A 15,463-nucleotide genomic window follows, 5' to 3' on the forward strand; every position below is an offset into this window, starting at 1 on the left:
GCCAATCCTATATCCATAGTCCCCTGGTTCCAGTGTGGCCAATACTGTATTCGTAGTCCCCTGGTGCTGGAGCAGCCAGTGCCTGAACCTCGTCCCCTTGTCCCAGAGGGGCCAGCAACTGAAACTTGTCCCCTGATCCTGGAGTGGCCAGTTCCTGAGCCTCATCCAATGGTCCCAAAATGGCCAGATCCTGAACCGCGTCCCCTGGTCCCATAGCCGCCAGTGCCAGAACCTTGCTCCCTGGTCCATGAGCGACCAGTGCCTCTACATTGTTTTCCGGTCCGTGTGTGGCCAAACCCAAATCAATGTCAGTAACCGTTCTGTAGAGGTGGCGAAACTTACTAGTCTGAACATCGACCTAGCATTATTCAAAGTCAGCAAACCTGACCCTTGGGGGCCAGGGCTGCAGCACCGGACCACACCGTTGTGCGACTATAGCCAGAATGACTATCTGTCACACCTGACACACCCGTGACACAGACATGGTACACATACAGATGGCCAAGTATGCATGTATCTTGAATGGAGAAAAAATACAATTATCTTCCAGACATCTCATGCACCAGCTTATCTTTCAAGAGAACAAAAGGATCAGACATATTGAAATCCAACAGCCAAATCTTTTTATATACATATATGTTAATTTTTATTATTTTCAAACAAACACTACCGGACCTGCATTTTTGGAAGAAATGTCACAAAACCTAAAATTGTGCAGAATTTAGTTTGTCTTCACTGCTCAGGTCCCAACCCACATTCTCCTTCTATAAGTTTTGTGGAGGCGAGAAAAGAAGCAGTGATGGTTTCCTTCAACCAAGGTTAAAAAAACAAACAAACCTAAACATGCCATCAAAGATAAGAGGAAGGGTGTAGACCAGAGAGAGAGGAAAACCAGATGCAGAGTATTGAGTAGGGGGCTGTATAGAGGCTGGAGGTGGGAGTAGACACCAGTGAGGGGGGCTGGCAGCTTCACAATTCATGTATTCATGTATCTTTGTTTGGATCCCTTCCCAGATATTAATGAGTGGTTCCCTATAGCAGGACCAAGGGTAATACCTTCTTTTGACTTCCCATAAAGCGCCTTCGTCTGGAGACATGACTTCACAAGTGAGTATTTGCCTTTTATAATTGCCAGACCTGAAATAACAAGCACTTTTCACCTATTGTGTCCCCCCATTTCCTTGTAGATTGTAAGCTTGCGAGCAGGGACCTCACTCCTAATGTCACTGTTTAAATTGTCTTAACATGTCCCCGCTTAATTGTAAAGTGCTGCGGAATATGTTGGCGCTATATAAATAAAAATTATTATTATTAATATTTTAGGCTTAGTTTAGTCCTTATAGTCTGTGCGTCGATGATAGAAGACAGGTGGACAGGAGTCTTCTCCAACGTGAGGTGACCATCTGGAGAACCTAGGCTTGGAAATCTCCTATGGGTGGTATAGTCTGAGTTTGGTGTGTTTTATTGCATGGGCTTCACTAGACTGTACGGAGGGTGAAGATACAATTTTTCCTCCTTAATCATGGCCACATTTTATCTGCCTGATAGTGGTTTGGTCTCTTGGTCTTTACTTGTTGTCTTAGGTTTCCTCCAGGCGTTCCACGTATCCTCCTTTGCATTTACTATCAAACTGAAAGACCTTCCCATAAAAGTGACCCGTATGTAAAAGGAGAATTGATTGTAATTTCCGCTGGGAAATAGGCAGATAAGAAAAAAAAAAGTCTCTCCACGTTTGTAGGAAAATGATCTCCTAGGAAGCTTTGCTGTAGGTGATGGAATGTGGAGATTAGGAGAAACCAGTAGTCAGAGGATGTGGAATCCCTCCACATCAGTGGGGTGCAGTGAGGGAATCTCAGCTTGTTCAAATCCCACCACTCCACCCCCGCAATTACCACCTGGATATTACTGGACGCAGCACATGTACAAATTGATAGCCTCATGGAAAAGGAACATCATTTGCTCCATGTTTAGACAGGCAGATTCTCACTCACCTGGACTTATGCTTTAAAAGCAAAAAGTTTAAAATTGATGTTAAAGTTGAAAAACAAGAAAATATAATGCGCTCTGCTAGTGATCAACTATCTGCCTGGACTGTAAACACAATTTTCCAATTTTATAAATTTATTGATACATAACACTGATCCTGAGTTACATCCTGCATTATACCCCAGAGCTGCGCTCACTATTCTGCTGGTGCAGTCACTGTGTACATACCTTACATTACTGATCCTGTGTCACATCCTGTATTATACCCCAGAGCTGCGCTCACTATTCTGCTGGTGCAGTCACTGTGTACATACATTACATTACTGATCCTGAGTTACATCCTGCATTATACCCCAGAGCTGCACTAACGATTCTGCTGATGCAGTCACTATATACATTACTGATCCTGTACTGATCCTCAGTTACATCCTGTATTATACTCCAGAGCTGCACTCACTATTCTGCTGGTGAAGTCTCTGTGTATATACATTACTGATCCTAAGTAACATCCTGTATTATACCCCAGAGCTGCACTCACTATTCTGCTGGTGCAGTCACTGTGTACATACATTACATTACTGACCCTGTATTACACTCCAGAGCTGCACTCACTATTCTGCTGATGCAGTCACTGTATACATTACATTACTGATCCTGTACTGATCCTGAGTTACATCCTGTATTATACTCCAGAGCTGCACTCACTATTCTGCTGGTGAAGTCTCTGTGTATATACATTACTGATCCTAAGTTACATCCTGTATTATACCCCAGAGCTGCACTCACTATTCTGCTGGTGCAGTCACTGTGTATATACACATTACATTACTGATCCTGAGTTACATCTTGTAATATACTCCAGCGCTGCACTCACTATTCTGCTGGTGCAGTCACTGTGTACAAACATTACATTACTGATCCCGAGTTACATCCTGAAGATGTATGTTGATTTATGTTGATTTTGTTTAATTCATATGCCATGCTCTTTCCCCTCCATGTTACATATAACAAAGTGGATCAGTTTTGCTTAGAGGCTTCTCTTAGGGTATGTTTCCACGGTACGTAAACGCTGCTTGTTTGACGCTGCAGCGTCAAACAAGCAGCGTCCAGATGTTCCAGCATAGTGGAGGGGATTTTATGAAATCCCGTCTCCACTATGCGTGGAAACCCGCACGCGGCGGCCCTGCGACTCCGGACATGCTGCGCGTCTTTTCAGAACGCAGCATGTCCGTACACCTTGCGGGGACGCAGCGTCCCCGCAAGGCATATCACAGGGCCCTATGGCGAGGGGTGCGATGATCCCGGATGTGTACTGTACACATCCGGCACCATCGCGTCCCATTAAGGGGGCGGGGCTTAGCTCCGAGCGGCGATCCCGCCGGCAAGCCGTACCGTGGAGCCATACCCTAAGGCTACATTCCCATGGTACGTATTTTCGGTGGACCTTCGCAGCAGAGATCTTTGCAGAAAGGGTTCAAGAAAGCCGCAAATTTCACCCTTTGAATGGTGAAACTTGTACCACATCTGCAGCTTGAGTTGACATGTTTTGGATCTTAAAACTGGTGTCTAAAGGGTAACATTTCTCCTTGTAGACAGCGACAAGTCAAGCCTGGAATATCAGAGTGAGGAGACCTATAAGCCATGCAATTCTCTCAAGAATTAGACTAATGTTCTTTATACAACGGGGTACGCCCATTCCCGAAACTTATGTTAGCTCTTTCTGCAGCAATGGTCCTAGGAGCTATCACCAGGTTTCCCGCTAGCCCACAAGTCCTCCTGACAAAGTCTATCAAGGAGCGTTGAGCCTCCTGTGCACCAACCGGCCTCTACCCCAACTGTTGTCCTAACTCAGGCCAACCACTGTAGCGTACAGTATGACTGGAAGACGTCACGACCCTGCTCATTCTGTAACCGCAGGCATCCTTCTCTGGTCAACATCTTCTCGCGAATATTCAGTACTTGACAGTCAGCGGGCATCTTCTAGGCCTGGGAAAAGAGGACTGGGTCACAATTCTCAACGGCGTCATCTGGCCTTGCGGACTTGACCGGCATGGAGCAAAGGTTCTAGTCTTGACCTGCGCAGTGTGGACTCTTGATCTTGACCTGCGTATGTCGGTTCTCTGAGTCTTGACGAGCATAGTTGGGTCTCTGGGCCTCTCTTGTCTGGTGGTGACCACATCTTGGTGGTCCACACTTTCTGCTGCAGCCTGTCACACTAGCTTCAGCATCGTCTCCAAAAACGTCCCCCCCGCGGTTTGGTGGTCAGGGCTTTTATATCCAGGAACTCTGTCATGGAAGCCACCTGACCAAGTCCCACACAAGAACTGCCTCCCCCTGCTGTTCTTCTGGCGCCAGTTGGTTCCGCCTGGTTTTGTCCAGCTAACAGAGGTCAGTCTTTCTTCACTAATGTCACACCATGCAGGGGTTCTTCAAAGGTACCATCTCTTCCTCTCACACATGCACTTCTGGGAAACTGAATATGCAAATTGTCTCTTCAAAGAGAAAGAGAACTAGAACTCTAGTTCCACATATTGGAAGTAGTAATACTAAAAAGTCAATATTGACCCTTTACATAGATTGTTTGGTGACTTGGTATAAGAGCCAAACCAGAATCGCATTTTACAGACATGGTGTTTCGGGGTGTTGCCCCTCATCAGTGCAAAGTATGAGATCTGATTTGGCTAGGTGAGTGGTTCTGGACTGGGGTAATGTTTCTCTAGTTCTCTTTTTCTTCCTATATGTTAATAGGATAGATAATAATGGTTTAATTACTGGATTTTATAAAATTGGAGCCTCAATTTTCCCGTGTAGATTGAGGTGACCTATAGGGGTTGGAACCTCAGTGATCATACAGTTATCTCCTATCCTGTGGATTGGTGACACATGTTGTCAATAGGACAACTCCTTGGCTGTGGATCATAGAGGTGACTTAGTGGTCGGATAGATGGGTGGACCTCAGTGACTCTGATGTGCCCACATTATGCTTCAGCCAGACACACACATCTCTATCTGATAAAGATTACCAGTCATATAAAAAATATATAAAAACAAGGACCAGTTCTCCTTTTAGACAATTTTGATAAATGAGGCAGCTTTGGCCACATTTGCACTGATCTTACACTGATGAATGAGAGAACCTTTCCCCGAGCAATGGGGAAGAAGAATGACCATTGTGAAGACACTAAAGAGCGGACCCCCTATCTGGGAAACCTCGGTGAATTAGGCCATTGTCTCCTATACCGACCCCACTCGCAGCCTCTTCTCTTTGAATGATCCAGGCTAGGAATAAAGGAACGGACATTCCAACAGCTCGGAGTTATTCCTGCCCTAATCCTTTCATTACTCCAGACATTTGTATGAAGCCTGTCCCACGAGTCACTCATTACTTTCTAAGATCTTGAGGAATTTACCATTCCGCAATACAAGGAGGCCCAGGAACAAGAAGAAAACATGGGCATCAAATGAAAAGTGATCGATTTTGTTACTGAGAGCCTCGTGAAGGCAGGATCACATAAAATAAAATAACCGTAAGGTGGAATGGCACGTTTTCCACCCCGATCACGTTCCCTTTTTCTGATCACAGGAAAACATAAATTTATTAATAATATTTTAAAATGCCTGAATGTATCAGTCCGTAAAAATGGCACCAAATTATCAAATTGGAACTATAAGCCATAGTTACTGGTACATTAAAAAAAAATTGCATTCTATACCACGCACATCACGAGGGCAAGAACGCCAATTTTTATGTCAACGATTTTCCACATCTACCAAATTGGTGTGCGATAGATTAGGACTTCTCGTGTTCATAACACAAAGTTGGGCATGTACTACCCCATTTTTGTTTTGTTCAGTGCACCTAATCCCTCATACAAAATCTACAGCAGAAAAGTCCATTTCGCCCGATTCATCATTTGCATTTTTTAAGACTTTTTTTTATGCTGACTTTTTTGCTCCAAATTATTCTTTGTGGCTGCCATGGTTCATAAACTTTGCGCAAAATCAAAAATTGAAAAATTAAATTTGATAGAATGTTGCAAAATTTCAGGTATACATAAAAGGTTTAAGGGGGAATATTTATCATATTGGAGAGTGCCAAGTCGGCGTAAGGAGACTTATTGGCCATGTAATGCTCCACTGGGAATATAAATATGCAAATAGACACTTCAGAAGGAAGAGGACTTGATCTCTGACACCAACTATTGGATGTAGCAAACTGAAAAGTCAATATCGACCCTTTGACGAGCCTTACCATATGACTTAGGATGAGAAACCAAACCAAAATCTCCCATTTGCAGATGTGTTTCGGGGTGTTGCTCCTCCTCAATGCAAAGCAGGTGGTTTTATTTGGCTAGGTGAGAAGCATCGGATTGGGGTCAAAAGGGTCTTGTGACCTACAAGTCTCCTTACGCCAGCTTGGCACTCTCAGGAAGGAGAAACATTCTCCTCTTAGACCACCAGTCTCTCACCTAGCCAAATCAAACCTCCTGCTTTGCACTGTAGAGGGGCAACATCCTGAAACACGTGTCTGCAAATGGAGCTTCTGGTTTGTCTTCTTATCCTAAGTCATATGGAAAGGCTCGTCAAAGGGTCGATATTGTCGATATTGACTTTTCAAATTGCTACACCAATAGTTAGTGTCAGATATCAAGTCCTCTTGCTTCTGAAGTGTCTATTTGCATATTTATATTTGACTGCTCAGTTGCAAGGCGTCGGTCATGCTGGAGGTAGTAATTTCCCAAACTGGAGTCCACTGCTGTATGGTCTGGACCCTGCTGCTTGAACAATAGCCTACTATGGCGACTGCCATATTGGATATATTTGATGCAGTTTTTTATGCCTATATTGAAGAATCCAAAATCACCAATAAATCGCTGCGTTTCTGTGTTTTTACAGATGCAAATGACTTACCCGGTCACAGTGCAACCTCAGGTGGTGCAGGTTTACACCCATTCCACCCCATTTGCCAACCGGTGGTCTTCTGATGTCATGGAGTGTTGTAAGGATTGCGGAGTCTGTAAGTGCGACCATTCACTAATCTCGTCAACCTGTGTTATATAAAAAAAATGTTTAAAAAAAAATCAGTACTAATTCATCTCAAGACTAAATGATTTTACAACATAGATTACTGGCAATAATTCATTTATGGCCCCATAAAACTTAATTTTGAGCTGGCTTACAACACCTACTGTACTAGGAGCCATTCAATAACGATTGAGACATCTGTCACTTTTCTTGGTTCTGCAAGAAACTTACTAAATTATGTGAAACATCCCACTTATGAGATCCTTCCGATAGTTCCTCTACGGATGTTTTTATGGTCAGAGGGACTGGGTAGTTGGAACTTCAATACCCGATCCTTTTGGTTTTAGAGGAGATAAGTTTGGCACCGGCTTTCTCCCCATTGAAAACACGCGAACACTTGGTTTGGCTGAACGTTCATAACTATGGAGTTGTCGGTAGAGAAAGCCTTCTACAATATGAACATTTGTGTCTTGTGTTCAGCCAGCTTTTGGTTACCTGGTGGCATCTGACAGTAATTTTCAGACTAGTTAAATCGTATAGTGGTCGCACGAGACCAACATTGGATTCTATGGAGGCAAAATAGTGCCCACCTTGCAACCAAAAATCCATCCATCTTGGATTTTTCCAACAGTGGCATCATAGCTGGTCGCAACCATATCAGAAGATGCAACGCTACACTGAAGTCTTCATTTCCAGGTTGTCCTAGCCCGTTGAATCTGAGTGCACAAAGCCTCCTAAGAAGGCTGATGGGTGGTATATCATGGTGTGCACTAGGTGAGCTGTTAAATCAAAACCATCGCAATGAAAGTGAGTCAGTCAATGATTGTTTTGGTGTCCTCTAGGTCTATGTGGAACATTTTGCCCACTCATCTTGGCTTGCAGGGTGGCCTCGGATTTTGGAGAGTGCTGTTGTCTTCCGATGGTAGGAGGCACTATGGTCGCCTTACGTACCGGTATCAGAGAGCGGTATCGCATCCCGGTAAGCAGTCTACCATTATAGTACTCTCTTCTATTGCACCTTGCAACTTCCATTTTATATTTGTATTAGAGATTTTAGAGCTTTCACCATGATGGTATTACACACTGGGCGGTGCAGTTGCGTACAATGCCGGAGGAGAACCCAAGCACAATATTGCCTGGCCATATCATGGTTGGCGTAACATATGTACCCCCCAATTTGTTATAGGTCCCATTCATGGTGTTTTCGGATATCGTATGGATGACTTGTGCAGTGTCCAATGTCGGATGGGTGGGAGGTTAAAAGTGAGGGCAATGAATGTAGAAATGCACTACCACAGATATGCATGTCACGTAGAGTTAGTGGAAAATGTATTAGCACAACCCATTAGATCGGCCATGACGTTGCTCTATCGCGGCAGAACCAGCCGTGATCCACAGCTCTTCTGATTAGCCAGTCTGGCACAATGGACTAAAATGCCACAAGCGCAGTCTGATTTTTGAATGGATCAATATCGGACATGTCTCTGTGATTTTGCATAGACCACTCGATCTGCAAAATATCATGGACATGCGAAAACCCCATAGACTGTAATAGCTACCAGTTCCACCTATGAAAAACAAACAGATAGCACTTGTATGAAAAAAAAATAAATATCTGAATGAGCTTCATGGACCCGCTTTATCAGTTCCTTTTTTTCCCCAAAAAATTACTTTCTTTTTATGGGGCCTTATGTTATTTGTTGTTGTTTTTTTGTAGCAAACTCTTCAAAATGACGCACGTGGTTAATGAACTTTTTTTGCAAAACCAAAAATGCTTTATATTTTTGTCCTTTGCATGTTTTTAGAGAAAGAAAGTTGCATGTTCTGCTCAAATTTTGCAAAAAAAAAACAAGCATATATAAAATTATTCAAGAGGGCGAACTGGAGAACATTTGAGAAAAAACAAAAATTTGCATCTTGTAAAATAAAATCTAGAAAACCACACCCACGATGACAAACATAAAAACAACCAACACATAATGGAGACTTACAACAAAATTAAAAGAAGAATTTGGCACAAATCAAAAATCGGCTAAAACCATGAAAAATTAACAAAAACAGGTGTAAACATAATAATAAATCAGGTGATTAAGGGCTCATGTTTCATCCATTTTTCACACATTAAAGCCTATAGGACTCCATGTTTTTAATGCAGTCCAAGTGTCCACAAACCCCTCGAAAAAACGGAGATGTGATCGTATTTTTATCTCATTTGTGGATTATGTGCTCGGTTAGGTAGGAGATAGTGATGAGTGAGCATGCTCGGATTAGGTGTTATTTGAGCATGCTCAGGTGCTAACCGAGTGACTTCGGCGTGCTTGAAAGATATGTTCGGGTCTCCATGGCTGCATGTCTAGTCTTGTCTATGGGGTTGTTGACATGTCCGTGATTTTTTGCGCCTGTGCAAAATCGAGGAGACATATCCAACATCGATCCAAGTGTCAGATCCAACACAGCAATGAAAGCCTCAATAGGAAATAAAAATGGACAGCACTTGGATACCATCCAAGTGCTGTCTGTTTTTCATGGACTAGATAGATAGATTAGACAGATAAAAGCCCTCACCTCTGGTTCCTGTACTTCAGCCTCCACATTGCAAAATACTGGCAGGGTTCAGGTCAGATTTTGCCTTAATTAAAAACACCTAAGTTTAGTGGGGAGGAGCACTGGACCAAAAGCAGCACAATGCAAAGACCCAAACCTCCCCCATATCTAATTACCTGATGTAAGGCCTCATTCAGACGCCTATTTTTCATGTGTTTTTTTTTGTTTTGTTTGAAAAATGCAGCTTATGCCATTTTTATCTGTTTTATGGATAGAATACGTTGTAAGTCTGTGCAGAGAGTAAAAAAATACGGAAGCTTCAGTGTTCGATCAGTTTTGGCATCCGTATTTGCATTGATTGTTAGCCCTATTTTTGCCTAACAGAACAAAAATAGGAATAAATGCGAATATGGATGCCAAATCTAATGGAATACTGGAGCTTCCAGCGTAACGATTCGTCCAAATTGTGGATCTGTGTTAGAAACGGGTAATAATACGCGCACATGAAAGTGGCCTTAAATTCTTGGTGTTTTTTCACCGACCAAATGTGTGCCAAATAAATAAGATTTTTGTTTTTGATCAAATTTGCAAATGTACAGTAAGTGAAAGGCTCCATGAATGGATCGCTCATGGAGGCCATTCCTGTGTGATCCGAGGGCTGTCTGCTTTTTACAGTTTAATCGGTAAAGAAACTTGGAAACTTTTCTTTTTGCATATGAGAAAAATATATGACACACTGATGGTAAAAACAGACACGTGGATGAAAATCGGATCCAGGTCACTGATGAAAACTGGTCCATTTTTTTTATATTTGGAGGAAAAAATGAACGTCCAATTGAGACCTAAGTGTAGACAAGACTTGTTTCCTAATGTTTCTACTGTACAAGCTGTGAGAGTAAGGCCAGGGTCACACTTGTGAGTTCAATGCGAGAGACTCGCATCAAGTGCCGGCACTCGGGACCGGAGTGTGCGGCTGTATGTATTTCTATGTAGCCACACACTCCGATCCCGAGTGTCGGCGGCACTGCCAGGACTTGATACGAGAGACTTGGGCAAGTTTCTTGCATTGAACTCGCAAGTGTGATCCCGGCCTAAAGGCGCATGCAGGTATCTGCGAAACTCGGTCCGGGAACGGAAAGCAATGCATGGACTGTCGGCGGGCCTCCTGACCTGAACTAAACAGTGTCATAGACATATATAATGCTGTTGAGTTTGGATCATGAGACTCGTGGACACTTTGTGCTTGGACTGAGTATTACTGATACCTGCATGAGCGTATATGATGCTGTCGAGGTGGATTGTGAGACTCGTGGACAGTCCATGCTCGGATCGGGTTTCACGGATGTCTGTATGAGCATATATGATGCTGTTGAGTTTGGATCATGAGACTCGGACAGTCCGTTCTCGGATCGGGTTTCACGGATGTCTGCATGAGTGTATATGATGCTGTCGAGTTTGGATCATGAGACTCGTGGACACTTTGTGCTTGGACCGGGTTTCACGGATGTCTGCATGAGCATATATGATGCTGTCGAGCTTGGATCATGAGACTCGTGGACAGTCCATGCTCGGACCGGGTTTCATGGATGTCTGCATGAGCATATATAATGCTGTCAAGTTTGGATTGTGAGACTCACAGACAGTCCGTGCTTGAATCGGGTTTCACAGATGTCTGTATGAGCATATATGATGCTGTCAAGTTTGGATTGTGAGACTCGCAGACAGTCCATGCTCGAAACCGGTTTCATAGATGTCTGTATGAGCGTATATGATGTTGTCGAGTTTGGATCATGAGACTCGTGGACAGTCCATGCTCGGACCGGGTTTCATGGATGTCTGTATGTCAGGGAGAGACTAGGTGAGCGAGAGCTAATAACCCGGGCCCCTGCAGTTTCCCTCAGACTAGGGAAATCCTGACTGACCCTCTACCTGGAGTTTACACTGAAGGTGTGCATGTCCAGGCCTCGAACCTCACCCTGTCTCCTGAGCTCAGCCCTAGGCTGAAACCTCCGCCCACCACCCAGTGAAAATGTTATTCCCCAATAACCAGTTAGCACAGACAAGGATAAAGGAAAATATACACCACGCCGCAGTCACTCAGGAATACACTATAAATGTGCAGGGCAAAATAAATACAAATATAGGAAGGAGTAAATAAGACAAAGGAAAATACACCACCAGCAACGAATCTCCAACCACCAGCTCTCCTCACCAGACCGAGATAACAACGCACAAGACAGAAGCTATAATCGGCGCCGCCCAAAGATCAGGAGAACTATTTAAAGGCAGTGGGCATGGCCCAGCTTCCAATCCAAGGATTAGGTAAATTAACCACGGAACAGCTAGATAAAATCTAGCAGACGCCAATGAGCAAATAGTGGTCAAAAGCGGAATTACCGCTGTCTGTCGGACGACCTGGTCTGAACAGCATCTGACATGACACTGTATGAGCGTATATGATGCTGTCGAGTTTGGATTGTGAGACTCGTGGACAGTCCGTGCTCGCATCGGGTTTCATGGATGGCTGCATGACCATATATGATGCTGTTGAGTTTGGATTGTGAGACTCGTGGACAGTCCGTGCTCAAATCGGGTTTCACAGATGTCTGTATGAGCATATATGATGCTGTCAAGTTTGGATTGTGAGACTCGTGGACAGTCCGTGCTCAAATCGGGTTTCACGGATGGCTGCATGACCGTATATGATGCTGTTGAGTTTGGATTGTGAGACTCGCGGACAGTCCATGCTCGGACCGGGTTTCATGGATGTCTGTATGAGCATATATGATGCTGTCGAGTTTGGATTGTGAGACTCGTGGACAGTCCGTGCTCGCATCGGGTTTCATGGATGGCTGCATGACCATATATGATGCTGTTGAGTTTGGATTGTGAGACTCGTGGACAGTCCGTGCTCAAATCGGGTTTCACAGATGTCTGTATGAGCATATATGATGCTGTCAAGTTTGGATTGTGAGACTCGTGGACAGTCCGTGCTCAAATCGGGTTTCACGGATGGCTGCATGACCGTATATGATGCTGTTGAGTTTGGATTGTGAGACTCGCGGACAGTCCATGCTCGGACCGGGTTTCATGGATGTCTGTATGAGCGTATATGATGCTGTCGAGTTTGGATTGTGAGACTCATGGACAGTCCGTTCTTGGATCGGGTTTCATGGATGGCTGCATGAGCATATATGATGCTGTCTAGTTTGGATTTGTGAGACTCACGGACAGTCTATGTCTATGCTCTGACTGAGTTTCACAGATGTCTGTATGAGCGTATATGATACTGTCGAGTTTGGATTGTGAGACTCGTGGACAGTCCGTGCTCGGACCAGGTTTCGGATAAGCCCGATAATGAGAGCAGAACGCCTGAAAGCAGGCAGAACATTGTGACAGCAGAAACACAACCTTGTGGTATGTTCTCATATTTCTATGCAAACTCTGATCTCTCGCCTCTTGTCTTACAGGGCTCTATTTGCAATGACTGTGTGTGTCTCACGTGTTGTGCCCCCTGCACGCTATGTCAGATGGCTCGCGAGCTGAAGGAAAGAAAGTGAGGAGATGGTGGCCAGGACTAGATGATGCATAGAGTAGATATCTTCGTATAAAAAGGCAGAAGCCTCCATAAGCTTCTCAGAAGGGCTCGTCGTCTCAATGGAACGGGGTTTTCAACAAATTTGCATACCCTGGCCTCCGCTTTAAACATTCATCCGCTCAGTGCATGCTGCTTTAATAGGGGAGTCAAGATAAGAGCCTGTCAGTCCGAATACAGACTGTGATGTCCGGACCAGCCGTGGGTCTCCTCACCTGACCCCAACACCCTCATATATGCCTACGAGACGGAGTAGGGTCAGGAGATTCATGGCCGGCCGAGGCACCACAGTCCGCATTCAAACCATATTTAATGAACGTCCGAATTTGGCCTTATGTGTATGATTAGCTTTACGCTTTCAATCTTTCCTTAGTCTTTATGTATAAAATTCAACTTAATCAGACTTTAGTCTGCAGACTGTTCCAGAAGGCGACAAGTTGCCTTTGTGTATATATTCCGAAGGAATAGTGTCCTTGTTACCCATAGCAACCAATCAGAGTTCAGCTTTCATTTTCTAAACGGCACTGAAAAAATGAAAGCTGAACTCTGATTGGTAGCCATATAGATATCCTTCTTGCCCCTAGCAACCAGATCACTTCTATTATTTTAGCTGAAATTTGATCCATTGCTTGGGGCAACACCTCCACTTCCTGTCTGAATTTGTATATATTACACACAGTACGGGGTCCTCCAATGCCTCCATTTTTATTATATACCATATTTCATATTTGTTATTTTTATGATAAATCTCTTTGGCAATAAACGTATATTACTTTTTTCCTTGGTCTTATTTTTGTGACTAACTATATGGTATGTTGTGATCCAGTGGCCAAAAATTACTACTGAAATTAGGCCTTTCATGTGCTCTCCAGTGATGATATGACAAAAATGTCCAGCCAATCACTGAGCTCGGAGATCTCGAGGTGCACGTGCAGACATCAAAGGTGTTGTGGTAACAAGATGGCGGCCATCATAATTCTAATACGATTACCTCCAGAGACTAAACAAATGTGATTTGCTAAATATAGCTATTTAGGAATTTATTTATAATAATATTTTCTTTCTTTTACTGTTTTTCTTTTCTATTCCCTGAGAACACCCTTTAAGGCATTATCCAGAAGGCTACAATGTGCGACATTTACTGCCCGTCTTGGTTAAGCCATAGGTCTAACACCCAAATTCGGCAGGCCCTCTCATGTATTGGGGAGTGTCCTACCGACTCTCCCCTGACCCAGGAGGAAGAAGAGGACTGGGTTGTTGGAATTTTAATACCTGATCCTTCTATTTTCAGGGCAGATAAGCCGCTACCAGAGAAAACATACGAACACTTGGTAAAACTGAGCACTCGCGTGTAAGGGGGAGTTGGAAGAGATGGCTGCCATCAGCTACCTCATGTGTATGGCCAGCTTGAATTTGTGTGGAAGCTTTTTAATTATTATTTTTTTTGTACTGCTGAGTTTCCAGTGTGAACATGCTCCTAATATTAACATTTACATACTTTCTTCTGCCTTTTCAATACTTCAGAACATTTGATAATCTAGTTCCCCGAAGGTTCAATTATTGGATGATTATTTTTTTTTTTACCTTCTTATAGGATAAAAAAAAACTATTATTTTTTTATTTTAGTGCTGGAAATCTTTAAGTAATACCCTGAACATGTCACATCATAGCTACACAAGTCGTCTTAACAGCACACTAGCGTAGATCCGGAGCCTCTGATCCTCCGATTAATGATATAGGTAATCCTTTGAACTTGCCTCTTTCCGCTTCACCAACCAACCCGCTAATCGTGAGAGTGATGACTTTTAAAGTAAAATTCCTAGTAAGCCATTCGTCACGTTCCACAGGGCGCCCTCAGACTTGTTTGCTAGAATAGCTTCAGGGGTAAGGTAGTGCTGATGACCAGCTGTAACGCAACGCTCGGCTACCTCCAGCATGGTCTTCTTCCTATGGATAGTGGATAATTTCCAAACTTGACAATGTACCCCCTTTAAAGAGGTTGTCCACTACTTTTTCATTGATGACCTATCCTCGGGATAGGTCCTCAATGTCTGATCGGTTGTGGTCCGACACTCGGAACTCTGCCAATCAGCCTTCCTCTGTGTTGGCGGCAGAGGCCGCCGGACGGAAATGCTCGATTGCAAAGCTACTCCGTCTTCTGGTCGTGGTCGCAGCGTTGTACTGCATATGTACTTAAATAGGAGGAGGATCTGCAGTACCACGCCGCGACCACAATCAGAACAAGGAGCAACTCCACAATCGTGCAGTTCTGGCCTATACCAAGAACAGCTGATCGGCGGGAGTGCCGGGTGT

The 15,463-nt window shown here is 43.8% G+C and overlaps 1 protein-coding gene and 1 long non-coding RNA gene across 2 annotated transcripts in view; one reads left to right on the forward strand and one right to left on the reverse strand.

Moving 5' to 3' along the window:
• The window catches only part of LOC143770350 (uncharacterized), a 62,798-nt gene extending 53,177 nt beyond the window's left edge, over positions 1-9,621 (reverse strand). Inside the window, exons 1-2 of the long non-coding RNA XR_013214616.1 lie at positions 9,577-9,621; positions 6,898-7,034 (exon numbers count right to left, since the gene is read on the reverse strand). This is a non-coding gene — a long non-coding RNA (uncharacterized LOC143770350). The remainder of the gene's footprint in view (positions 1-6,897; positions 7,035-9,576) is intronic.
• Positions 916-13,967, forward strand: LOC143770349 (cornifelin homolog B-like). The gene is made up of 5 exons (XM_077259905.1): positions 916-934; positions 1,015-1,107; positions 6,883-7,003; positions 7,854-7,990; positions 13,026-13,967. Exons 2-5 carry the CDS (start codon positions 1,096-1,098, stop codon positions 13,113-13,115), a joined length of 360 nt encoding a protein of 119 aa, XP_077116020.1. The 5' UTR covers positions 916-934; positions 1,015-1,095; the 3' UTR covers positions 13,116-13,967.
• The last annotated feature ends 1,496 nt before the right edge of the window (positions 13,968-15,463 follow it).

The sequence above is a fragment of the Ranitomeya variabilis genome, chromosome 4, assembly GCF_051348905.1.
Source record: "Ranitomeya variabilis isolate aRanVar5 chromosome 4, aRanVar5.hap1, whole genome shotgun sequence".
NCBI lineage: Eukaryota > Metazoa > Chordata > Amphibia > Anura > Dendrobatidae > Ranitomeya > Ranitomeya variabilis.

What these genes read in the sequence shown, in the direction of transcription:
- LOC143770349 (XM_077259905.1), top strand. An exon ending in TTGTAAGGATTGCGGAGTCT is followed by an intron (nt 7,004 to 7,853) that starts GTAAGTGCGACC and finishes GGTGTCCTCTAG; the next exon opens with GTCTATGTGGAACATTTTGC. An exon ending in GAGAGCGGTATCGCATCCCG is followed by an intron (nt 7,991 to 13,025) that starts GTAAGCAGTCTA and finishes CTTGTCTTACAG; the next exon opens with GGCTCTATTTGCAATGACTG.